Source organism: Helicoverpa armigera, chromosome 1, assembly GCF_030705265.1.
Source record: "Helicoverpa armigera isolate CAAS_96S chromosome 1, ASM3070526v1, whole genome shotgun sequence".
Classification (NCBI taxonomy): domain Eukaryota; kingdom Metazoa; phylum Arthropoda; class Insecta; order Lepidoptera; family Noctuidae; genus Helicoverpa; species Helicoverpa armigera.
The window spans coordinates 10,378,803-10,406,608 of record NC_087120.1 but is presented as its reverse complement, the minus strand read 5'-3'; the positions used below and the strand labels follow the sequence as shown (position 1 = coordinate 10,406,608).

General features: G+C 37.9%; 1 protein-coding gene across 12 annotated transcripts in view; it reads right to left on the bottom strand.

Moving 5' to 3' along the window:
* Nucleotides 1-27,806, bottom strand: part of LOC110374605 (potassium voltage-gated channel protein Shaker) — a 281,576-nt gene that overhangs the window by 61,874 nt on the left and 191,896 nt on the right. For 2 of the 12 annotated variants that reach the window (XM_064035040.1, XM_021332387.3), the window contains exon 2: nt 4,507-4,955. The exons of the other annotated variants lie outside the window; for them this stretch is intronic. In XM_064035040.1, coding sequence (XP_063891110.1) covers nt 4,507-4,616 — 110 coding nt within the window. In that variant the 5' untranslated portion in view covers nt 4,617-4,955. The remainder of the gene's footprint in view (nt 1-4,506; nt 4,956-27,806) is intronic. 12 annotated transcript variants of the gene reach the window in all.

Below are 27,806 nucleotides of genomic sequence, written 5' to 3'. Positions count from 1 at the left end.
TGTATGCAGTTGTAAATATCACTAAATAGAACTTGGACTGTGTTGAAAAATAGTACGTGCTTCTTGTATTAAAATTTACCGGTATTATTGTAAAATCGGATTCAAAAGTTAATCATAAAATCTACTTTGATTATTTTTGTGAAGATTGTAATTGAATTGAAATAAAGAAAAAAGTATGTTGCTTTTAATTTTAAAAAATGTTTTTAATCATAAATATTAAATATCAGGCATCAACATAATTTAATTAAATGGCATTAAACTATTAACACCAGAGTCAACAAAAATGCTAATGAGATACATAACAAATAACTTCATGGTAGAGAGGAATTTTAGGCATAACCGCAGCTGTATTTGCAAACGCCAAACACCTCGTGATTATCCAGAATCCAGATACAATTACAAAGGAATGTTCACTTCACACCCTCGCTGCGCTCAAACCACAAAACGGTTTAATTTCACCTGAGAGCTGCCGACTGATTGCATTGCCAAGGCCGACGAACATCAACGAATCAATTCCGAAGATGTAACGTCCCGAAATACTACTTAACTGGATCCCTTTGAGACGTATTTATAGTACCAGATGCGTACTACAAAGGTGCTTTATTCTACTATTATATAAAGACTGTAGGTCCGACTGTTCATCTACAAGACCTGTATTTAAAGCTCAGGACGGAAGAGCAAATGGCGAGACGAACAAAGGACGGCTTGGAACGAACCCTAGCAACTGACCCACAGACAGTCTACGACGCTACGCAATCGTAGCAGCCTACGCAGCTACGTATGTAGCTTACGTAGCATGGCTACGAACGTAGTCAATTTTATTGCGTCAAGGTGCTTATGACCCCGGACTGAAGTGCTTTTAGGGCAGTTTGTGAGTTTCTGTTGATTTGTCTTGTTGTTGTTTAGTCGACGTTGTTATCTAAAGAAATGAGTTTTCTTATTAATTTTCTTTTGTCAGCAAATAAGACACCCTTACAATTTTTGAAAAAAGAAAACGGTATTCGGATCGAAATTGTTTTTTGTCATGTCATGCGCTAGCAATTAACCGTTCCCAATGCGTTGTTAGTAAATAAAGCTTTACTTTGTGTTCTAAAAAGGACATTTTCCAAATTCCAATCATTTATTTTTGTCAAAACAATATTTAAATCCACGACCATACACAATAACGCATAAGTACTTCTATCACATCTCACACATTGGGTACAACATGTCTCAACTTCCCCGGTTTGGCAGCCCTGGCTTGCACTGGCCGGGTTACGTAAGACACAAGGCTTCAAGGTCAAGGGGACGCCGGTAATGAATATGGTGGCCGACTGCCCTCGCTTGTCTGTTTAGGGCTAGCCCTCACAGAATACCAGACCCATACAATATCATTTAAATCCAGATTTCATTTTGATGAAATATTTTTCTACTTTTTACTTTTGTGACAGATTTGATTTATAATGTTAGTTATTAATCTTAATTGGAATTTTGGTATTGACATCTATATGATTTTGACAAGTAGTTATTGTAGTTGTTTAAGATGAAATGTGTACGCCTCGTAACAAATAGAAAAGTATGCTCGTCTAGATTCACATCATAGAATCCAGACTAGAAACATATAGGCATAAAATAGAATCATCTCGAATTTGTGTAATATTCGCATATTTTCAATCAACCCGACAACAACTGCGAGATTACGCTCCATTTCATCACATAAAGCAACTTCTTTGGTTACGTAAGTGATTAGAATTATAATAACGTGCTTATATTTTATCCCTTTTGATCCCTCCACGTTTTAACATAATTAACTTTTGCTCAGTACCTCAACAAATATGAAAAGAGTTTGTTGCTCACAAAAGTTAAATATGAACCGTAAACAACAATCAGGCCGAAACATTGAGAGAGCACTCGCTTATTAATATATAACTGGTATATAAGCACTCGCCATTTTTTGTACCAGCGTTGGACAAGGTCACTTCTCGTGAAGAGGAAACATTGACTGTTGGACATGCGACAGTATGGCCATTTCAAACTTTTTACAAATTCGGTCTTCATCGTTAAAAGGGCAGATAGTTAGTACATATTTTTATATTTTGTACATTTGTAAGAGTGATCCCTAAGGTCTTCTTCGCAATGGAAAATGTTAATTGCGAAGGGCGGAGGTAACCTCTGCTCCTTTCAAATTGATTCTCAATAAAATCACGTGTCTCTGTCTGGCACATTAGACGAAAGGAAACAGAGCTAAGATTTTGGAGTCGTCCGCAGTATTAATAGACTTGATCTTGTTAGTAAGTTTTAGTTTAGGTGAGAACGGAATCAAGTGATAGACATAAGATAAAAGTTAATTTTATTTCATTCGTAAAGGATAATTAAAATGTTTTTAAGTGTTGTAGATCAACAATCAGCCGGCAATAGCAATGAACCAACAATATTGACAGTACCTTTTATTTATACTACCGCAGAACATAAATAATATTTGTATTTTTCGATAAAACGTAACAGCTCCACAGTACACGGTCCATATTTTTTTATTGAAAAGTATCTTGTGGAAAACTGTTTTGATTAAAACGAGTATTCAATATTGAATAAAAAATACTGAGGAAAATACAAATGGAATTAAATAATTGAAATATACCGTGTAATGTACGAACACAACGGTTGAGAGATTAAGTGAGAACGCTCGTGTAGTATTCTAGGAACGGTTGTTAAATCAGCTCAAACAATGAATTGTTTATGTATTTCTCATTCACAGTTCTTTGGTTTGTTCTACAAACTCAAACAAGAAAGTTATAGCAAAGCTTTTAAGGTGAAAGTATTGTTCCACCTAATTTACGCTAAAAGTTCCAAGTATTATGTCGGATAAGTTTCGGATACAAGTCTTAAACTACACGGTACTTACATGTTTGAATTTTACTTCCACATGCTAGACTAATTAAAACTTTTTATGTGAATAGTAAGTATTTACAAGTTTTAAAACCATTTGCTTTACAAACGCATTCAACTTTGATACCATGTGCGATGGGATAATAGGAATTGACAAAGGCTTTTGATTCATAAAATACAAAAGCTTCCGTCAACAGTTTAGCCGTGAATCACCGATACAAATAAAAACAAATCACTGAAATGTACTCGCATAACTACCGCGCTAGATTGGGTAATGCTTTTATGTGGCGTGCTTCAGTTAAAACTTATTTTTTATCAAATAAAAATAAAAACATCTTAATTGTTGTAAATATCAAACATACACAAAAAAAATATATTCAACGTACTCACTAGATTTTGGTAGAATCTAGGTTAACAGAACTTGCAGAATACAAACTCGTCATTTAATAGTTAGAGAATAAAGGGAAATGAGGTTAAAATACACTCAAGAGCTATTAACATTTTGTGAATGTAAAACGGCTGTTTTGAACAGAAACTCCACCCCCGGACTGCCGTTGTCTGAGGCTAAGTATTTATTTGATTTTCCATTGTTTGCTGTTGATAGTAAATAACTTTTTACTATAAAAGCATAATGAACGTGGATCAGAATCAATATTATAATTATTGAAAGGAGTTACGCAAAGGCAAAAGGCAAATAAACTGATACCTCTTACTCTTTGAAGTTATTCTTGTTGAATGTGAAGATATAAAATAAAAAACTCAGAACTAATGTTTGATTGTTATCAAGTAGATCTTTGATTATTTTCTTTGAATTATTGCTATGCTTAAAAGGGTCTAAATGAAGAATTAAATCGAATTTTTGCTAGCTCATAACGATTTTCATATACCTACTACATAGAAGAGGAATAAATTCCAGTTTATGTTATACTTTCCTGGAAAACCTTTTTGTTTTTCGTAATACCCTTCGTCCAAAAAGTTTGCGTATCATAACAATCATTAAAAAAGCAAGTCTATCCAGCTTTTACTTAATGATGCGCTTAACAACGACCAGCATTAATAATGTAGATGAATCTGAATCTACGCGCAGTAAGTTCCCTCCTTCTCACATTTTACTGTAACAATTACTTTCTTAGCAAAGCTGTTAATGTTATGAAGGCAGTCGCAAACTAATTTTAGATCTTAAGTTAAAGTTTACCATGAAAATTAACTGCTGGTTATTATGAAATAACCGTAGACAATTATGTCGAAGCATTAATGGGAACTAAATAGCGGTCTGGTCAATTTAATAAAGCTTCTCAAAGTCTTTTACAATGGCCATTTATTTTTCTTTTTATTTGGTCGCTTATAGCGTCTACTGAAAGAAACACACAAACTAATTGTTTTAAGCGTTTACGTAAGGTTTGTTGTAATTACCTCGTAAACCGAAGCTGCATCGATTGGTCTGAGGGCCGTTTCTGTGTTCTACAACAAAATTATGCTTAGGTTCTATGAATTATTTATTTATTCTCAAATGGACAGAGGTGTGATAGATCAACATCCCATGAGATGTGAAAGTAAGTACTGCCAATTTTCATCGTTGAATAAATATTAAGAATTAGAAAGGTTTTGAAAGTGTTTTTTGCTGAGTATTTAGTTACTTACGCCTCAGTGTTGTCATCCCTGGACTCGGAGCGCTCCGCATTGCACTGGCCGCGGCGATGCCTCGCGCGCTGCTCATCCCCCAGCCCGTAGAGGCCGGCGACGGCCGCCATGCTGCTCGGACGCTCGTCCCGCCACACTCACATACTCCACCGCCAACACGAACAAGTCAAACTCATCTTGTGACGTCAAACTGTCATCACACAGTCCACTCAGCTCAGCTGGCGCACACTTTATATCTAATTATTCTACCAGAAAAATTTGGACGCATAATTTGGTACAGTACATTAATTTTTCTTCTTCTAATTTTAATTTTTAATCACAATTTTTATTATTGTATCTCGTCATAAGTTGGATTGATAGCTAGGCTACATTTGTTTTTGTTTTTATTGTTATCGTTGCCGTTGTGAGCCGCAGTGGGTACTCGGGTTTAGGGGCGCGATCCGCTGCATCTGTTGGCGTACGGGTTTAATATATGCCTTGTTTCGCCGCCTTTGAGACCGCAAAGAGCGAGTTGTCTTAGTGTATGCAACACGACAGATAAATTATTTAGGATTCCATGTTTGTGTGGAATGCGCTAGGATATGTGGGATAGTTTGGATACATGAGTAAGAGGTCATAAATCATATAATCACTGTAAATGCGACCGATAGTTCGTCATAAATTATCCATACAGATATCTAGAAACCTGTTCACGCCATTGTTTACTTTACGCAACACAAAAAATACAATCTCCAAAAGTATATTAAGCATACTTCATAATTCGAGCAACGTTCTATGGTTTCAAAGCAAGTCCCTTCCTACTTGGGTTCGTAGTGAAAACTGGGGACCGGTCAAGTGGCAATTGATAGCGCGGCTAAGAGCTATCGTCATACATATTTATGTAGCCAGTGCTGAGGGCTCTATTTAAAACCAGAGGGGTGGGGGCGTGGGGCGATGAATTGTTACAAAGCCGATGCGTGAGAAGGTAAAAATAGTACCTACCAAGAGGATTCTTTGCCATTTCATTTGCCGTTCTGTATAAGACAATAGACAATGAATTGTGCATTTGCGTTTCTGACACACTACAGGTAAGGAGGTAAAGGTAGAAAATAGAGACAGAATATTTTCGGATTCGTGAATAGTGCTATCAGCTTAGTTTAGTTCACGTATGCGTCATAATTTTTGCCGTCACTTTGAGTCGATTGTACAGCTAAGGACAATATATTCCCAACGGCCAGTTTCTTCATCAAAAGTAAAAGTCAAAGTAATGTCTAAAGTAAAAGTAACGGTCAAATACTAAAAGTTTTATTTACATAATATTTACATTAATTTTAAAAATTAAAAATAAACTTATATGTACAACTTAAAACTAATACATTGCATCAAAAAATTGCTCCTCATCGCTGTCACCGGGTAATGTACCCAGAAGGCTGGCAGCATTGCCACGTTGGATGGCAATGCTCAACCTCTGTGCGAAATAAAAGCCAGCCCTTGGGTCACGAGAAGTGTCAACAAGGCGTTTAGAAATTTCCTTCGCAAGCGCCACTCGGACCCCACGGCCCGCGGCTCAAACATGTAATTCCAGATAAGGCCTACAAGGTCCTCTGCGTCGGCGGAGCCAACACAACACAGTTCTAGGAAGATGGGATGGCGCAAGAGTGTCGACGCAGGTCGCGTCCCACACTAAAGTCCTACCCATCTTCCACGGAAATAGCGACATGCCGTCTGGTCTCTTGCCATCGTCGCGTGCCAAACCATTTGGTTCAAGTACGGCTGGCACGCCGACGGCAACAAGAGCCCGACGGTCAAATTCGTTTTTTCAAGACTAAAGTGACAGCAAAACTAATAGAAAAAATTTGACCGTTACTTTTACTTTAGACATTACTTTGACTTTTACTTTTGATGAAGAAACTGAATGTTAGTATGTTTAACTAATAGCAGTTAAGCTTACATAGTATACAAAGTAATCGGTAGCAATCACCCTATCACACAACTAGGTATTTGCTACCGTTTGTCCTTCATTAAATCAGTGTTTCCACACGTCGACACACTCGACGTGCTGGACAATGTTGTAGCTATCAGTGTTTGTCTTACATTTACGTAATTGTGTAGTAAATTGCCTATGCTCGAGATGTCTATTTATCCTATATGTATAAAAGTATATATATTTAGATAATTAAGATATAATTAAATATCTACCCGCAGGGCTTCATGGCGGTAAGTGTACTTGTGTTCGTTTATACTAAAGAAAATATTCTTATAACATTTTAAGATTAGATAACTAAGATAGTGATATTAGGTTCAAGTAATTTTGAACATCATTGCAAAACATGTATTTCATAAGTTTTTAAGGCCTTTGGCCTGCGCGTTGTTTGGCTTTTAAAAATTATACGATTTTTATACAAGAATTAACTTGCGATAAACTAAGGTATAGTGGGTAATTTAAAAACACGGAATATATTACAAGCAATTATCATTTCCATACCCATTATGAAGTATACAACAGAGTTGTAAAACAAACACAAATCTGCTTGTAAACAAATTAAATTGGGCGCTTTAAGCAACGCAAATTCCAGTTTGCTAACATCCGAGACACGAAACGGTTCTAACTCTATAACAGCGGTTAGTTAAAATTTAACTGTAGATAAATGCGGTTGAATTGGAACTGCCTCAACACCAAATATCGGTTGTGTTGGCATCTAATTGGAATGCCTGGCCTTTAAACGTTCTCCGAAAGTCTAGCATTCGTCATGCTAACTTATTGGTATTTTGTGTCACTAAAGTTCAAATAGCCAAAGAAAGGACTGGCACACAAGGCTTTTGTCAACTATTTTAAAATCAAATAATAAATTAAATTGTAGTAATAAAAATATATTGAAAAAGTAGTAACATACATAGACGATACAGATAAATATACGATACAAGATAAATGTCAGTGCACATTTATACATTTCCGTAGAAAATCCAGCTGTCGGTCTCAAGAGAATAACTGTGCTCGGTTAACATTAATACAAAACCAGAAAACAAAAGTCTGTAACATAAATCTGTCACACCTAACCCACTGTGGAAAACTGTGCATATTTTAATTGCATTTAAAAGCAAGTTTGATTGAACAGCGTAGCGAGCATTGCTGCTAAACTTTTGAGTCGTGTCATAACTTTGGACGTAGTGTAATGTGCACTGATGGGCTTAAAATGTGTAATTTGCGGACCAAATGTGCACAGTTTTTGGTATACCTACGTGGGAACATGTGGGATAATTTGTGGTCCGTTATATTGCTAGTATATTTTATGAATGCTTTTGTTTAATGCATTGAGAGACGTGAAGTAGTGTAGGTCCGTAAAGTGCTTCGAATAGTTGTTTTCAAAAGGGTTATTATAATAGCCTGTTATAATTGTATATCTATAAAGAAAGCCGGGCAGTCGAAATGTGACAAAAGTACATTGCTGCAAGTATCGTTCTAAATAATTAATAGACATGCATGATCATCAAAATCGGCCGGTCATAGCATTATAAAGTAGAAATTGACCCTTTAGGTGAAATCAATGATTAAACAGCGCTTAATTAATGTCCAATAGATATTAATAACTGATAATTAACAAAACCGTTTGCGCTTTTCATCATCGATACAAACAATTTTCATAAATAATAATCCTCCCTTTATAAAGGCTGCACACAGCATATTTAAAAGGGTATTGTTACATAGATAATCACTCTTATGTACCCAAAGATCTGTGGGCGTAAAAAGGGCTTAAGTCATCGACATTCGTTAAGCATGTTTTTCGGAGGACAAATATCAATAATAGATACTTTTGATGATCAAAGATATGCTTCTTTCTGCCCTTTGGAAATGGAAATATAAAATAGGATAAAGAGATAAGAGAATCCTTTCTTTAAAGAGAGCAAGGTTATTTTTACAATGTTTTTTAAATCATAAACGTCTCAAACTTAGGTAATTGTCTGTGATATTGCTTACCTATCCGAAGCATTCATGTAAACAGTAATCAGCCATAGACGTAACTCAGTGGACCCTTTGCGTATCTGCCTGTTGTATACGTCTATTCCAGCCATTAACTGTCTGGTACAGCAAATGGCTATACGTACGTCGTACGGCCGTGACGCCACGGTTACCCACAATTTTGTGTGGGCTCCTAACAGGCTCGCAAACAATGACAGAATCACAGATTTGTCGCCGCGATTTATAACAATTAATGGTTCGACCGGATAATGCAATTAATGTTAAACCATATCAAATTAAACTAACTTGTATTTAGCAGCGGTTTCATTTTATTCGAAGGGTAATGGTATTGCTTTTGATAATTTTTATTTGCGTTCGATTTTCTGTAGGTTTTATGGTGAGGTTAAGGGCCTAAATAACAATGTTTGGAGTACTCTGTAGGTGCTAATATGGCTTTTATAATATAGTCTTATGTGGGTATAAGGGATTTTTATAAATAAATAATAGTGAATGAAAACACAAACAGGTCGGAGATTAATACAAGCCTGGTGACAAAAAGTGGTGATCTATGATCATCCTTATTGTATCAAAGAAAGGCTTACGCTTGTCACTGGACTAAACAGGCTGAAGATGATTAATAAACATTAAAAAAACCATCATTCAAACTTCGAAATTCTTTTTCTAAAACCATGAAGCATACTTAAACCTATTCTGTCAGAGGTTTTAAATTTTCTTTGGACGTCAGCGTCAATCAAATTGAAACAAGGAAAATGTTTACAGGTAGCGTCCATTTTTCCTTGCTCGACGTTGAAAAGCAAGGTTCGTTATCGTCTAAACGAAAGGCCCACAATGGTATCGTGCACGTCAAATGTTACTGTGCCTTGATAGCGTTTTGTTATTGCTGTATTGCACCCGGGGGCGAAACGTGCGAAACTGTTAGATAGTTTTTATAGTTTGAATTAAGATTTATTTTATTGTGAATAATATTTGATATTTTGAATGCAAGAATACTATTGTTAACTACTTGAAGGCACAATAGATAAACAAGCGGTGTGAAGGTATCACATATGACTCACGGAACAGGGAAATTATTATTGTTAATACAAAATTCAAAAATAATTAAAGACTATTTAGAGTAAAAGATGAAATCCAATTAAAAATACGTGTAAGTTAATGACTTCAGACGCAGAACTTTCAACTTTTCTTAAACGCAGAATGCAATTGCTTAGCTTTTCTAGTTTACGTGGGACGATAGCTTTAATTAGCTCGGTGTGAACATGAAAATTAATTAAAAGTAAACTGTTTGTGCTAGACGTTGAACGTTGCATTGCCTTTCTCTTTTGAAACAAATGTTATAAATAAACTAACAGCAAAACATGTGACCTTTTGCATGCATAATATTTTCACTCGATTTCCTTTGTATCTACCTATCCTTAAAGAAATACTTCGTGAAACCGGTTCAAAAATAGCCTATAACCTTCTTGAAGTGTGTCTTCCTATGTGATATTTTCATCTGAATCAGATTTACTCATTAACCGATACAAGAGAACAGACAGACTTTCCCACCCACCAAACAAAAAAATATTTAAGTACCTTTACAATATTTTTTGACCTATTTCGAGCTTCCAGCTTAGAGTTTTAATATTCAGCTAGGTAGCACTGGTAGTTGGAATACTCGGTCGTTGGCGATTTGATTGCGGAAGCCGCGACCATGGTCGTCACTCGTAGGAAATGATTTGGCGCGCTTCGAAGTGGCCAGTTTGAGCTTATTTTCATCGGTTTGTAAGTACTTTTGGCAGTCGAAAAAATATCTGTTCAGTTCTGTATTTTTAGTAAAATGGAAACTTGATTTTATTACTACTAGAAGAGTATTAAAATGAAAATGTTTTGATTATAAGCTATATTATGGAATTATGAGCTATCAAACTTTTAATTTCATTTTATTCCACACATTTTTCTTGTAATATATAAACCTGTCTAATTGTAAAGAAGATAATAGGTACGTATGCAAAAATACCACTATTTTACTGCATACAACTTAACGACTACAAAACCGTTCCTATATGTTTTTAAAAAGAGAACATCCTACAAACAATACCGAGGAAAGAAAAAAGTAAAACTGCATTTCATTTTCGGCCAGCTTTTAATTAATCGGCTGCCGCAGTAGAACCTCCGCGGTAGGTAGCTGCCCCACACTTATATCACGCACACTAGTGGGCTGAGGCCACGAATTCTCAATTGATTACTCGTTCATTTTAGTAAATTATACTGTAGATTTATATTTAGTTAATGAAACTAGCTATAACAAGGACTAAATGCACATCGATATAACTCATCTTGTCATTGTTTACAAAGGCAGACGACAAAAGCAGCATAACAAATTACATTGCGATGTAATATAAGACATTAGTTTAATCTCCAGAAAACGTGTAGTAAACGTAAAATTTGATTATTTTCTGACACACGTGGAGACAGAACTGGTTACGTAAATTACATTGTATTAGCGACAAAATGAACGCAAAATGTTGGCACAAAACAAAAGCCGAGCGTAAACACTTATTTTCCGGCACGCATTACTTCAGGCTACACTCACTGGGCCTACTCGGTTGACACATTCAATATTTACCTCCAGTCGGTACGGCAAACAAACGTCACAATGTTTTAATTTTGAATTGTATTTATTACGGCTTGCTACCCCATGACTCCGTTTAATTGATTCCTGGTCGGTTTGTTTGATCGAAGAGCACGGACTTATTTGTTTCGCAATTACTTTATTTAAGAGTTAAATATCATCAATTGTTTTCAACAATTGAATTTTATAAATGTTCCTTTGAAACCTGTATTTTAAGTATTTCAAAGTTATTTTCGCAGTGCAAACACTCGATGTCAATATTGCATGTAAAAAGTGCTCTTGGACCAATGGCTTAAAAAAATACTACCAGCATTTGTTTTTTGACAAATATTGGTCAGGCCATGCTGTCGGGTCGCGTGAATCGCATATTTTAAAAAATGTATTGCATTTTGCCTATTTTTAGCTACCTCTGCAGTGCAATGTGTCACGCGGTTTTTGATGCGGCCATTAAGCGGCCACTGGTGTGAACGAATGCGGCGTGAAGATTTATTAAAACAATAGAAGGTTTTACGAATGATATTTTATCAACTAAACTTGAGTTATAAATGATACATATAGCTACCTTATTGGTGTAGTGTTTAGGTGCGCCTATGTTGCCAATGAATATTTTATATTTGAATAAACATTCGATATTTACCTACTTTCTTTTTAATCGTCCCGAATTTGCTGCACTTCACTTTATTGTCCATCGCGATTAATACTCTCAACGATCCTGTAATCGCTTATGATCATAAAAGACTCATCATTATCTCTTGAATTTTAGATAACTCTTGAGATATTGACTCAGTATCAGAGTGATGACATAAGCAACTGGTTATTGCATTAAGCAGGTATACTTGATGGAAAAATTAAAAGTTCATAATATATTACGGACAAAGATAATATTTCTTGGCGAAGCCTCAGATCTAATAGTGTTTTCATTCATGTTACTGAATTAATTTTGCAATACATAATATATGTTATTCAAATATTATGTTACTACTGTAGTTGGCCATGACTTTCTAAAAGCAACAAACAAACTGAATATTATCAATTTTATTGGGCAGCTACTTCAACTTCGGCAACTGCTCTAGTTTCCAAATTCACTTTAATTACTAACTTTGTTGGTTAATTAATATTCCAGCTGCCATTCCAATGCTGCAACGGTTAATTCGCTTAGTTAAATTAGTTCCATTTATTTTTTAAGCTACAATTTTGCAGATTTTCATGAATGGCGTCTGGACGAAACTGTCCTAAATGGAGAAAAGGAAAACTTTACCTAGTATTTTCATTTGAAATACTAATTGCATTTTATGTTTCCAGTTTCGATAATGTTTACATAATATAACATTTACTAAATATAAGAAAATATCGATTACATTAGATAGTTGACATGTCCTTGTATTCCCATTTCTAATTTAGATAGGACAATAAACGCTGTTGAATTAATTAATTAATTATCTTAATGTTGTATCATGTTCAGACATCAATAGATTTCATTAACGGATCCTCGTAAACACTCGGGTTGTACAAGACGCCGCCGCATTCTCTACTTATCACGGGAATCTATCAAATTAATCCGATGTCATCCTGTATTGATCTCACCGACATATTGCGAGATTAATTGTAAATCTCTGTCAGTAAAGCCATTAGGAAAATGTCTGTATGCACCTAGTGCGAGTATCTTGTTGTATTAAATGATTTTGATAATAATTCAAGCTCACAACCGAACAACGTTTCCTTGTTCTCTGTACATAAGTGCAGGGCCTGAGAAAAAATGACAATTACTTACAGGAGATAATTTCAAATCCCTTATTCTTTCCAAAATGGCGCACTATCCACAGAAAGAAAACATCTCAACATTATCGTGACTATCCCACTAATTTGACATACATTTTTATTATTTTAAATTAATAGACACACACAGTTTCCCCATTAAAATGAAATTCATATGAATTTCTCGATGAAACAATAATTCGCGTAAGTTTGATCGTTCGCTCGACACAAGGTAAACTTGATATAGAAGTTACTTATCACCTCACCTAACTCGATAAGAAGCTTGCATCTGGTCTGCCTCACGGTCATAACTTTGTTATTGGAACATCCGAGGCAAAGTCGGCTTGTAATTTAGTTAAGGTAATATTAGTGTAGGTGAAGGAAAACGATTGTTAGAAGATTGATAGACGATTTGTATGGAATTCTTTTAAAACCATTCAACTATTATTGTGTACATTTTGAGCTAACTCTATAACTTAATTTAAGACCAAATGGTTAGGATAAACATGACGTTCTTTCTACGGCCTATATTGTTTTTAGGCTAGACTTTTCCGTTGATGTCAAGTCGACCCCAACGAAAAGGCTAGGCAGATGGATGTTTTTCTGTGCGTGGATAAATAAAAAAGAACAATTCAATTTCTTTTTCAAAAACTAAATTGATGATAATTTAGATTACTTTATTGTTATCTATATATAATTTATACAAAACATAGTATGTATTCAGCAAACTATCATTTAGTTCAGTCGTGCAGTTGTAACTTTCTCCGCGTACATTTCCAAAAATAATATAACTACCGAAGCAGCCATGGCCATAAATCTAGTTAAAATGAAAATTGAATCAGGTATATTTAAATAATCCCGCTGGATAAACTAAGCGATTCATTTTCTTGTTGGATTTCATGTCAGCTTAGAGCGGTAACATTATTTTTTTATCGCGTTACATTTGAACGGCGGCTCTTGTGGCTTCTTGAAATAAGTTCTATTTTTGAACCTGTTTTGTTTTTGATGAAGTACTTTTTAGATTTGAGGGATCATTCTAAGTACTTACTATTAAATATCTTTTTTACTGTATTGAATTAAAACTGCACTTATGTATATTTAAAGAAGGTCATTACTGCGATGTTAGAATGTACGCCACATTATAAAAGTACGATAAACCTACAATACTCCTGTACAGTTCAAACACACCCCTGACTATTTGTCTATTGCCATGGCAACGCTTTGGGCGAGAAAAACAAGAGTTGAAACAACAAGCATTGTTAGTAGTACATTGTACGCACGCGACTGTAACTATGAATCGATATTAAAGGGTAAAATTTAGATATTAAAATGTTTTATTTATCGTCCGATTTAAAGTATTTAAATACGACGATTTTAACTTAATTATTTTCTTAAAAGTGTTTATTTTTTTATCCGTGACACCTTATCAGATATCATAATAAAAGAGTATTAAATATTCCTTTTCCATTCGCATAATGTTTTCAAGAATAAAATTATAGCCATAGCAGTTAATAAAAATGTTGCATTCATTTATGAGCACTATACTTAGTTCGTAAAGTGCATGTTGCTATAGATTTAAGTTATAAAATATAGCTTCCGCTATAAATTCTCTGCGAGTTAACACTTGGCAAAAGTTTATGAAAAATATATGCTGATAGAAGTCGTTTCACATAGTTCGGTGGTCGCACAACGTTCCACGTTGACTCGACCGGATGTCTACTGAATGGAATATTCACTTATAATACCACAAGAGCTTCAAAATTATCGGGTATTTCCCGATAGGTTCGTTGCAAACAAATGAAGGAGTCAAGTTTTTCAGGTTAAAAAATCACGAGCGCGAAGCGCGAGTGATTTTTCCTGGAAAACTTGACGACTTTATTTGTTTGCAGGGAACCTTGAGGGAAATGCCAGATAATTTTGAAGCTCGTGTGGTATTCGGGGGATTATTTTTCCGTCCCAAATGTCGGCCACAACCTGTCAGTTTGACGTAGCAACGACCAGAGAAAATATTCAAAAAAAATTATCAGTATAATACCATGTAGGTTGTACCACGTGACGTCGAATGGTGCAATTCTATTGGTCGATATTTGGGTCGGAAAAATAATCACTATTTTGTTAGCAAATACTTTTTATGGGATGATTCATTATTAACTATAATTTAACACGTTTGGTTGTATACCTCGCAGTACTATTATTTTTATTAAAACAGTTCAATGTTTTCGATCGATATTGGTAAAAAGTAATACAGAAATTGATTTATAAACTCCAGTATTTATTCATATTTTTAGAAAAATATCAAAACCGTCCTCATTTCGCGAGAGCATTGATTTAGTCCGTTTCTTTTGTTTCCTCTGCCATCTTTTATTTCGCACGTCGAAGACCATGACCTTTTTCACTTTGATGCGAACCTCTTTCATCGCGATGCTTAGCTTGAGTATTATCATTTCACTTCGAGTCACTGAAGCAGCATTGCTATTTTCTTTTGAAATTATTAAACGTGAGAAGCTTATTTTTTAAAGATATTTTAGATTCATTAAAATTTTGAAGTCATTATTGGGTAGTAAAATATTGTTTGAGTCTAAATTAGCATACATACTTCAAACTTATAACGTTGAAATCAAAATATTTACTTAAACTTACTTCTCTCAGAAGATGAGGTTTCATGCCACCAGGCTAACACGAGCTATGTTTAAAAAGAGAAATTGATCACCACCGATCGTTATCAGTTGCAGATAAGATAACAAATACTTCAGTTTTCCGAACTAGGCAAACTTGTAACCCCATTAGTACATATTTTTATTGAAGCTTAAATTAAAGATTAAATTAAAACCAGGCAGTTAACGATAACTTACTGTAAGTATTTCCTTTCACCCCAGAAGCACTGATGCATTAATTTCCGAAGCGAGTTTATATCCTAGACTTCGTATCTATGAATATAGAAGTAGATAAACAAGAGAGGCGAAGAGTTGACGATATGGCCGTGACAGCCACAAATTGAATGCAGATTGCGAGAAACCAAACTAAGACTGGTAAAATGTATTCCCTGCAGATGGAATATACCAGGGTAGCGAATAGGTACATTTTTAAGAAGCGCCTGCCTGTTTAAAGATGTATATTTTTAGTCAAAATCGTAAACATGGCCCAGAACCTTTTTCATGTAATTTATTTTTAGATTCACTCTGTGTCTCAGTTTTTTGGAAGGTTTGTAAGGCAAATCTTTTGCCAATTTGCCTTACAAACCTTCCAAAACGTGTTCACAGGAAAGAATGTTGTATTGGTAAATAGTTAAATAGAATACCGAGAAAAATACATATTCAGAGATTCCCATTTCCTAGTGTAATGTCGTATAAATATTTTCAGCTTTAGTAAAGTTCCCTCCGAAAGCACAGATACTTAATCACCGCAAAGGACAAATAGCTTCGTTATGTAAAAAAGTAGTGCTTTCATGTCCTGTATTACAGTGCTGCAGTTAATGGGCGCAGTTACCTTCAATTGATGTTGCACTAATGTGGGAACACGCCGTTGGAGCATAATTCCACGTGTTTACCTTAGCCAAACTGTTTAGCTGTATTTGTTTATAGCCTGCAGTTTGCGACAGCTCAATATGCTGAAAGCACGTCATTATGCATGTAAAGTTTGTGACGAGACAGCTATGCTGACGTTTGCAATACTACTGACAATTTGATGTTAGAATTATTGATAGTTTAATTGAAGTATTTTGGGTCGCAACACGATGAATAAAATATCGACATGCACTAGCTTGAATATTCTGAGTGACAGCACGGAAAATAGTTTGAGGATTGTTTGGAATAAATAATGTACTCAGTTAACCACACAGAATATTTTTATGCTTCTTGATAAACTAATAAACGGAAACTGATCTCCATCTCCATGCATTGCGCAGTTAACTGCAAAGTATTTGCTACCGAAGCTTACAAACAAGATAAGTACGTATTAGCTTGTTCACACAAACCTATATGTGCAGGAAATTTAAACCCGTTTGTATTGAGCTCGGCTTCATGAAGCAGCTTTGCGCTCAACGATTGCGACTAATTCTTTACTGTGTGTAACATTATCCGAATGAGTCAATTTGTGTTGGACCCTTGAGAGTCTAACTCACGAACTGTGTAAGCTGTTGTCACAACTTTTATTTGTTTCTTTTTTTATCATTTATTTATTTTCTAACATATGATTTACATTTTTAAATATTAAATATAAAAATAAAAAACATTTAAAAATATAAAAAATAGGTTGCCACCGATATCGGGCACAGGGTCCAAGGTACCGGTGGTTAGGGTCCCAGAGAGAGAAACCTCCTCACAATACGTGCCGTATCAAGGAGTACTGCCTTCTGAATCAGTCCCTTGATCCAGCCGCCCAACGAGAGCCTCCTGAGGTGTTCGTCGAGGCTCTTGGCTATTAAACCATTGGCCGTAACGACAATCGGCACAACAACAGCCGTGTCGACACTCCACATGGCGACAACCTCGTGCGCTAAGTCGAGATACTTTATTTGTTTCTCTTTCTCAGCTTTCACAAGGTTCTCGTCATGCGGAACGGCGACATCGACTATCATCGCGCGGCGCGCTAATCGATCTATCACCACAATATCAGGCTTATTGGCTACAATAGTCCTGTCAGTGATGATAGATCGATCCCAGTACAACGTGATATGGTCCTTTTCGAGAACTGGGTCGGGCGCATACCTGTAGTACGGTACCTCAAGGTCTACAAGGTTGTATTGCAGAGCAAGCTGCTGGTGGATAATCTTGGCCACTTGGTTATGTCTGTGCAAATATTCACCATTAGCCAAACGAGAACAACCAGATATAATATGTCTGATAGACTCACCCGGATGGTGACATGCCCGACATATGTCAACCGTCCCGTCTTTCACGATATATCTCCGGTAGTTATTCGTAAGGATAACTTCGTCCATAATTGCACATACAAACCCTTCGGTTTCTCCAAACAAGTCACCGAAGCGTAGCCAAGATACGGACGCATTGAAGTCTACATCGGGGCCATGAAGAGCCCCGAAGAAGCGTCCGTGTAGCTGTTTGCTCTGCCATACTTCCTTGCGATCATGGGTAGTTAGTACCACAGGTCTGCGCCAGTTCTCATTTGCCAACGATAGCGGGTGAGTCCTTTGTCCACTGCTACCATATCACGATGCATACCCACGTCGCTTTTGAGAAGATATTCTCTGAGACTGCACACCTCGCGGTTGTGGAGCGTCTTTGCATTTAAAAGCCTCGGCCTCCACATTTCCGTGGGATGTACAGTCTCATCACCGACGATCGTGGGTGATGCATTCGTTCTGCGGTCAGTAGTGTGCGGACTCTCCTATCCAAGGCATTCAATTCAGTTTGAGTCCATTTGAGTATGCCGAAGGAGTACATCAGGACTGGCATGACCCAACCATTATAGGCGCGAACCTTGTTGCCGCCTGATAAGGAACTTTTTAGGACCTTATTCAGGCGGCCAAAGAAACGCTCCCGCAATGACTGTTTCATGACAGCCACATTGATGCCTAACCCTCCGCCATACCCAAGTATTTATATGTATCGTTTGCGGAGAGTGATTCAGATTTATGGAATCTGAGAGTTGTACTCCCTCAGATTCCACAATTCCTCGCTTTACATGCATGACTGCACATTTGTCCACACCGAACTCCATCCTGATGCAACTACTGAAATTTTCAGTGATCTTCAGTAGCTTCATCAGCTGCAGTTCTGTAGTGGCAAACAGTTTCAGATCATCCATATAAAGCAAATGGGATATAACCTGACCCCTCTCCGCAAAGGATAGCCCAGCCCCGAACCCTCTAGCAATGTGCTCAAAGGGTTCAAGGCCAGGCAAAACCAAAGTGGACTCAAACTGTCACCCTGGAATATTCCCCGCTCGATCTTAATAGGATCGCCGGTCCCTTCAATTTGTCTACATCCTGGATAGTGAAGAACCGTTCTCCATTGCTCCATACATGACGCAAGAAAGGCGCGTAGAGTTGTATTTATTTTATACAACTCCAGTACCCTCCTAAGCCATGTATGGGGGACCGAGTCGTAGGCCTTCTTATAGTCTATCCAACATGTCGACAAATTCTTTCGGGATCGTCGAACCTGTTGGCTGATGACCATATCAGTGAGGAGTAGCTCCTTAGTAGCACGGGACCCCTTCTTACATCCATTTTGAGAAACTGACATAATTGAATATTTTTCAATATGTTGGTTTATTTTTAATCTCAAAATAGATGTAAGAAGTTTATAGACCGTCGGTAAACAAGTGATCGGTCTATAATTTTTAGGTTCCGCGGTACTGCCTGATTTATGGAGCAGATGGGTAACTCCTGTTGTTAGAAACTGTGGGAGCGACCCGGCTTCTAAGGATGACTGAAACTGTGATGCTAAACAGGGTGTGAACTTTGCAGCCACTTTAACCAGAAATTGTGCAGTCCATCCGGTCCTGGTGATTTCCAGTTTTGCATCGGACGAACTGCACAGGCTATGTCGGAGGAGGTAATATTGACCTCCTCCATTTCTGGTATTTGTTCACACTCCCGTTCAACATCACGTGTCCAGTCACCCTCCTCGTGAAATACGGGCGTCGACCAGAGGTTGCGCCAAAACATGTTTGTGGCACCATCATCCGGCCGGCTCCCGTCCATCACGTATTGCTCAGGTCGCTCCCAAGTTCTATATACCCATCTTTGATCACTCTGGAACATACGATTCTGGGTGTAACGTTCTACCCGTCGTTTATACCTTCGAATACGGCTAGCCCATGCACAGACTTTTTGCTTCAGGAAGTCGATGCGCTCCGCGATACGCGGCATATATTCATGAGGACTGAGTCCAGTCCCCATGAATGCACGTCTCACAAAGCGCATCACCCGTGGTCGGGTATTACCCTCCCTGAAGCAATATAGTTTGCCGATGAGTACTCTGGCCCCCTCGATACGACGCTCAATCCTGCACTGCCAAGCTGGTACCGCTGATTTTGGTCGTGTAGCTCTGTTACTGTCAGGGAATTTGACATTAGCTACACGACATGCAGCAACAGCCGCGCAATACATAATTGAGTGTGTATCAAGGAGGTCTTCGCTGTTTTCAAAATATTTTTCCAACAGCGAATCCAGAGCACACACCAACGCCCTATTCTGTCTGTGCATAGGCAAGCGAGGTAGTCGCGGTCGGTTTTCGACGGGTGAGTACCTAAACTCCTGAATCGCATCCTCCAGAGCACTCCTCACACGTTCGTTGCACTGAGTACTTACCGTTACAGCCCTATTGTCCTCATCCCCATCAACGAGATTGGACCGCGGCGTGACTCCGCCTGAAGGTGGCGGTGGCACCGCGGCCTGTGACGAGGTGGTGACCATAGGGCTGCTCAGCATCTCTAAGCGCAGCCGATCAAGTGCGGCGTCGTCCAGTCTGTGATTGCGCTGGATAACCCGCACCTGATCCGACAGTCGTTGGGTCGATACGTTGACGGCTGGCTCAAGCACCTGGAACAGAGACAGCATCCTATCACGGTACGCAGTGAGGTTAGTTCCTCCCTCTGTGGACCCGTAGTATGCGCGCATGACGTTCTCATTCATTTTCTGAGTCCATCTCATGCGCTGCACACAACCACCGGTAGCGGGGACCCTGCTAGGGACCTGATGGTCCCCCGATCCCAAGCCCGTCGGTGGCCGGCGTCTCCCCTGCCGACGTACAGGTGGTGGCGACGTCGGCGGAGAGAAGTACTCGTCGCTCGAGCTCGACGCAGCTGCAGCCGCCGGTATCACTGGTGGTCCGGGGTCCGGCGGCGGCGAGGCGGAGCTGAGCGACGATCCCGGAGGTGGTACTCGTGCGTGTAGGCGGGCCGCTCTCGTCAACATGATTTGTTTTCTCTCACATAGTGTTGCTTGTCGTCTTTCTCGTATTTCATTTTTGTCGTCTTACTATTTTGCTTTTTTTTTGGGTATTTCAATACATTATGTATAAAATATATATGTAAATTATTAATTTTTATTGAAAAGATTTGGAGAGAAAAAAATGTGACAGTGACGTTGACGTTGCGTTTGTTTGTTTCTTTATTGTTAGAGAGACTGATATAGCTTTATTTGTTTGTCTCTTATTAGTTTCTTGTTTCATCTCGTCTTTAATATTATCAGCAATGACTTTCAAAAAATAAGTATCATTCTACGGTGTGGTATATAATGAGTTTGAAGGCAATAGAAACTGTAACTTGCCATACCTAAACGGCGTTCTTACCATGAAACAAAAACTTTCGTGACAAATTAAATTGAAGGAATAACAAAGATATTCAGTTTGAAAGTCAGTTCCCACATTTAATGACTCAATTTATTAAATTAAATGCAAAGTGGTTTGAGCTTTCATATTTTGCTGTTACTCAATTTTCTGCTCTGATCGAACGAGAAGCGAGCTCGTTAAAGACGCGCTGTTGTACTTTAAAAGACGTTCGATAATATGGAGTATTATGTTACTATGCAATCTTGCATAAGTTCTCGTTTCGGTCCACTTTTATTTGGTTTGTTTGGAGAAATAGCCGGCACAGAATTCGACTCCTTAGCAGTAAGAAAAATGACAGTGTATTTTTGGGAATACATGTATTGTGCTTATAGGTATGAAATCATCTATATCACCTATGCATTTGTGTAATGCTTACGATGATAGACTACGCATCTATAGTTTTCAATCAACTACAAACTAACGTATTGAACTAAACTACTAATTCTTATCAACAATTGAACACACACAGTCCCCCTAAACCAATATATCGTTCATGGCTGTTATATTCGATAATCTAGGAAACAGTTCACGCAAACGGGCTTCGTCAAATGACCGACCGTGTTAGTCGAGCTGACTGCATAATGCACAATTTGTGCCCTAAACCGAACACGCCGCCTGATGAATTTTGTATACCCGGTTATGCGCTAAATGCATGACCGAACTGCATTTGAAATTAAAAGTGAATACTTTGATCGACGCTCGCTAACGACTGTGTTACTATCGGTTTCCTTGGTGATCGAGGTGAAACAATCATGAGTGTGAATGCTATAATTAGAATCGTGTTAAATATAAATTAAGACTGAAAATGATTTAACTGCGGAGGAAACCTTTGTCTTTTAAATTTGTCTGTGGAAATCATTATGAGTCATATAAAAACCTATGAGTAGGCGGATTGGCAGAACCAAATCTATTTAAGAGTAAGTATCGGCAACCTATAAGTTATTGTCTTTGAAACTGAGTCAACACGAAACAAGTAAATGACGTGACTGTATAGGGTACAGGGTTAAACCAACATGTACTTTCAATAGCGAGAACACAATACCATTATGAGTGGTATTAATACTTAAGCTACCGGGAACATTTGGCGGTACTCACGCGAGAGCTCTAACAATCGGCGCTGTGCAAACATGATCGGTATTGGTATGGAAAGTCACAATGTCGCGTAACACATTTGATATTCATAGCTGGACAGCTTGCTCCCGCCGCTCGCTCTGCTTGCAAACGCCGCAATAACCGCTTCCGACAGCTGACATACAATGCGCCGCCTGTAGGCGCTGCCTCACTTTATACAATACTTTGATCAAATTTGCGAGCGTTATGTATTAAAACAGTTATCGGTTTATACGAGCTCGGAGTAGCTGCTGTGAGGTAGCTCGCAGCGATTCGCCATGGCTGAAGTTGTACGTCCCCGATACCAACTTTAATGAGGAACTATGTAAATATTATTATTTCTAAGCTATATGAGCAACACTTTATCGTTGTATTTGACTCAAAAAAGCCTATTTTTCTCACTGAATTGGTAAGCTAGTAATTGTACTATAAGACTATTTTTTTGATAAGTGAGTTAAACTATACGCTTACAATATTTGTCAGTTTCTCTAGTCACATTCTTCACGGTTTTCCTTCTTAAAAATGTTCTTCTCACCGTGAAGTTGCAATGTTGTGACACGACATTCAAGACTCTTAAACTGTCCTTGGAGTGACGGGCACGATGCAATGAAACGTGTCTCAAGTGACGTGACTCCGGAGATATTGCTGTTGCACTACAATCGTTTCTACAGCTGTCTTCTTACTCATTGTACGAGGGAACTAACTTATAATTAAAAAGTAATAATGCTTAGGCATTCAGTAATTAATGACATGAGGTAATAAGGAAGAATTGAACGCAGACTCCCAGTTGTCTCATTCTAGATTACTGAACGTTGCATGGGACATTTACCAAGCCATGGTTGAATAGTGAATAAAAGTATTACCCAACTACAGACAAATATCACAGCTTGGGCATGGATTGAGTTTATCTATTGTTATTGCATAATAATAAGGCTTATTTTTTCCCGCTTGCAAACCTAATTACGCCAAAATATGATTTGCTCTGCTTGTTGTAAAATTATTAATTGTGATGATGAAATTCTCCGTTGCTCACGGGAGAACTGTGGCAAACTGTATCATCCCATATGCACGGCCATAACAAACGTAGTTACAATAGACATCGATACATGGATCTGCCCGGAGTGTCGTTGCGCTATTAAGAAAGTAGGAGATAACTCTTTTACACCAGTTGGCTCAAAACAAGATCCAAATGTTACGTTCCGGAAGAAAACTTTGACCGTGACTTCTTCAACGAGCAACAACAACGGTGATGGGAATATTGCATTTACTTCTGAAATAAATTCACTGCGCTCCGAAATGGCTACTCTTAAAGTATTGCTCACAAAGGCATTGTCACTTATAAGCAGTCATGAAGAAAAGCTAGGAAAATATGCTTTTCAAGTAGAGCAGTTAAATAATAAGCTTGAAAAATATGAGAAAGACAACATCCTGATCGACCTTTCTCGAGCTGAGCCTAATTCATCATCGTGCATTATAAATTCATCATCGTGCATTATAAGTGACACATTTACATCGCCAAGAACCAACCAGCAACCTATACCTATGCAGCATGATGTAGAAAGGGGTCATAAGTGTAGCGAAATCTCCCAACAAGTTAAACCTCATCACGTGCCACCTGTAAACCAGACGCTGAATAACTCTGTTCTCGACATTGTTACCCAGGAGCATAATACTCAAAATGACGGCGAGTGGATTGAAGTGAAGAAGCGCAACCATAGACAACGCCAAAAACCACTACACGGAACTGCCGATCCTCTAGCGATCAAGTTAAAGGCTATGGAAATACGTAAATATTTCCATCTCTGGAACATGGCTTCTGATGTCGATGAAGTTCGTCAATATCTTTCTCAGTTGTATCCTGCAGCTAATTGTTCAGTGGAAGAGCTATCGGCCCGTGGGGACTATAAGTCATACAAGATAGGTGCTACAACTACATTCTTCGATCAGATATACTCTATCCATGTATGGCCAATAAATGCCAAGATTAAGCCCTGGATAAACTACAGGAAGAGTAGCTTCACCTCTAAGACAAACGATCTCGAAAACTCGTCTTCTCGCCGGCCCTTTCGTAATTAACCATGTACAAAGCAACAATGACAAAACTAATAAGCTTAATCGCATCTATGCCTACTACCAGAATGTTCGCGGCCTGAAAACTAAACTATCTACGTGGCGCAACAACCTATCCTTGTTAGAGCATAACCTAGTTGCTGTCACCGAAACATTTCTGGACTCTTCTGTTATGGATTCCGAACTCGTAAGCGGCGACTGGAGTATCCTGCGTCGGGACAGAGATACGCCTTGTGGCGGCGTCCTACTAGCGGCGCGTACTCCTCTTGCATTGCGCAGGAGGCGCGAGTACGAAACCGACAGCGGTGAAGATCTGTGGGCATCCTTCACGTGGCAAGGTCTTGCGTTCTTAGTGTGTGTTGTGTATATACAGCCTAGCGCTAGTGATGAAGATTACATGAGTTGGTTTTGCAAAACTGAAAGTTTCATACACGATTTTAAGGGTTCTGTAATAATAATGGGCGATTTAAATTTAAATAGTGCATCAATGAATATCACAAATTATTACTGCTACTTTTTATCGTACTGTTCTCTAATAGATACAAATAATATTTTAAATGTCCACGGAGGAAAGCTGGATGTGATACTAGTTCGGGAAGGTTTTCATGAGGTATCCGTGTCTAAATCAGATAGTATTGTTCCACCAGATGCGTATCATCCACCGCTGGAAGCAGAGGTAAGTTACGAATCGGCTCGTTGTTCAAACATTATGGATCCAAGCAATATCAACCCTGCGAGAGATTGGAATTTTAACAAATGCAATCATGAACAGCTTTATTCTTTATTATCAGAGACATCTTGGGATTCTGTACTGCTAGCCACTAACGTTCCAGAAGCTATTAGTGCCTTTTATCAAATTATTTATGATATTTTCAATAACTGTATGCCCAAAAAACATCGCTCTAAGTCTGTTACTAAACGTTACCCTGTATGGTTCACTCCTGAAATAACTAAAGATATTAAACGTAAGGTCACACTGCACGGAATCTGGAAACGCTCTAAGCACCATGATGATTATAAGAATTTCTCTGATCTTAGAAATTCCTTAAAACATCGCGTCGCAACTGCATACCAAATTTATACTAAGCGCGTAGAAAACAAAATCCGAATAAATCCGCGTGAATTCTGGCGACACATAAGCAGTCTGAGATCTAAGGGTGGGTTTGAACCGTCCGTGAGCTACTGCGGTGATAGTTACACTGGTGCCGCAGCGGCGGAGGTTTTTGCTAAGTTTTTTGCCAGCGTGTTTCTGACTGATGTGCCATTACTAAATGCTGAAAATATAAATAATTGCGACGTGAGTCAAAATAGTAATTACGTTAACATTTTTAAATTTACTCGCAATGATGTCTTGAACGGGATAAACAAGCTAAAAGTTAGTAGTTCCATAGGCCCAGATAGCTTACCACCCATGACTCTTAAATATCTAAAAGATTCATTCGCTTCACCTTTATGTCATATATTTAATTTATCGCTCAAAACAGGATTATACCCCACCCAATGGAAAGTATCACGTGTTACACCCATACCCAAAACCTCTAACAAATTAGCTGTTGAAGAATACCGGCCTATAGCAATTTTATCCTCACCAGCAAAGGTTTTTGAAAATGTCCTTCACAAACTTATATATGCACAGGTAGAAAAGCATCTAAGTAATGCTCAACACGGTTTTAGACGCAAGAGATCCGTTGAGACAAACTTGCTGACCTTGACTGAATATATTTCAGCACAACTTGACAAACGTAAGCAAGTTGACGTATTGTATTTCGATTTTCGAAAGGCCTTCGACCGGGTCAACAATGACATCCTGCTTACTAAGCTTCATGCTATAGGTTTTTGCCCTAACCTTCTACGTCTATTGGCTGATTACCTCCGCGACCGCCAGCAGTATGTGAGACTTGGAATTTATGAATCCGGCACTTATCACACTCGTTCTGGCGTAAGTCAAGGTTCAATTCTTGGGCCCTTACTGTTCCTTCTGATGATCAATGATCTTCCAGAAGTTCCTCAGTTTGCAAAATGTCTCTTGTATGCAGATGACTTAAAACTCTACGCCTGTGTTGATACTGTATCGGATTGTGAAGCTATTCAGAGAGACATAGACTTGGTTTATGATTGGAGTGTTCACAATAAGATGGAGTTTAACTCCTCTAAGTGTTTTGTCATGACTTTTGGTCGAAAGCAGCATCCAATCACCTTCGAATATAAAATAAACGGCTCGATCGTAACCAGATCGTCAACCATGAAGGACTTGGGAGTTGTTTTCGACCAGAAGTTGACATTCCATGACCATATTACCACGGTTGCAAAAGAATCCTTCAAAAGGCTTGGATTTGTCCTAAGAAACTCTCGAGATTTCCAAAACAAGCACGTCATAAAACTCCTCTACAGCACGCTTGTCAGAAGCAAGTTAGAAGCGAGTTCTTGCGTCTGGAATCCACATGAGGCTTCATATGCCCTTTTACTTGAAAAGGTCCAGAAAAAATTCCTGAGATTTCTCTATAAATTCTCTCTAGGTTATTATCCTTATTTGTATCCTACCAAATATTTGATAGGGTGTTTAGGGTATAATATGTTGACAACTAGGAGAGCATATGATCAGCTGATCATTATGCTGAAGATAAATAGAGGCATAACTGATGCTCCGGATCTCCACAACGAGCTGATTCGTTTGTACGCTCCGAACAACTACCTCCGCGCTCGTAAGCACCGTCTACTGGCAGTGCCCGTATGCCGTACCGTGGCCCGTGCATCGTCCCCTATTCCTCGTGTCCTTTCCGCGCTCAACAGCCTCATGGAAACTTTCCCCGATTGTGATTTATTTACAGATGAGCCTTATATTGTTAAGAAAGTATGTTTAAAGTTTTGTGAAAGTTTATAAACTGTTTTTTATTATTTTATTATTTTTTATTTTATTTTTTGCAATATTTTTATTTGTAAGATGTTTTATTATGCCTGTGTTTATCATTTGTTATCTTGTCTGCTTATTACTATGTGTGTTACTTATATGTTAATGTAATTGGTTAGTAAAACCGTGTTAACATAAATAAATAAATAAATAAATAAAAATAAATCTCTTCGAGCACAGCGAATGTATTGTGTAGCCCTTATCTGTGTTGCAACAATTTAATGTTCTGTGTTGTTCGGGCAGGAAATTTTGGTAAGAAAAGTTACTTACATATAAGTTATAGAAGTATTTGATGATTACACCTTTCCAATGAATGGTGAATGAATTTCCCTAAAGTACATAAACACATAAAAGCCTACATCATAAGGTTAAATTTTCTTAACTTTGCTACACTTTTGTCTAATGGCCGCATTATATTTAAGTGGGTTGATAAAAATATTAAGATTATTAAGAAAAGTATTAACATATAAATCTGTAAGATGTTAAAAGATGGATCAAAGATTTTTTTCAGGTCAGTTGTTATTACTGCCGGTGTGCCACAATTAATTTTGTTATCTCACAAGTGAACCTACTCACCTACTTCGAAAAATT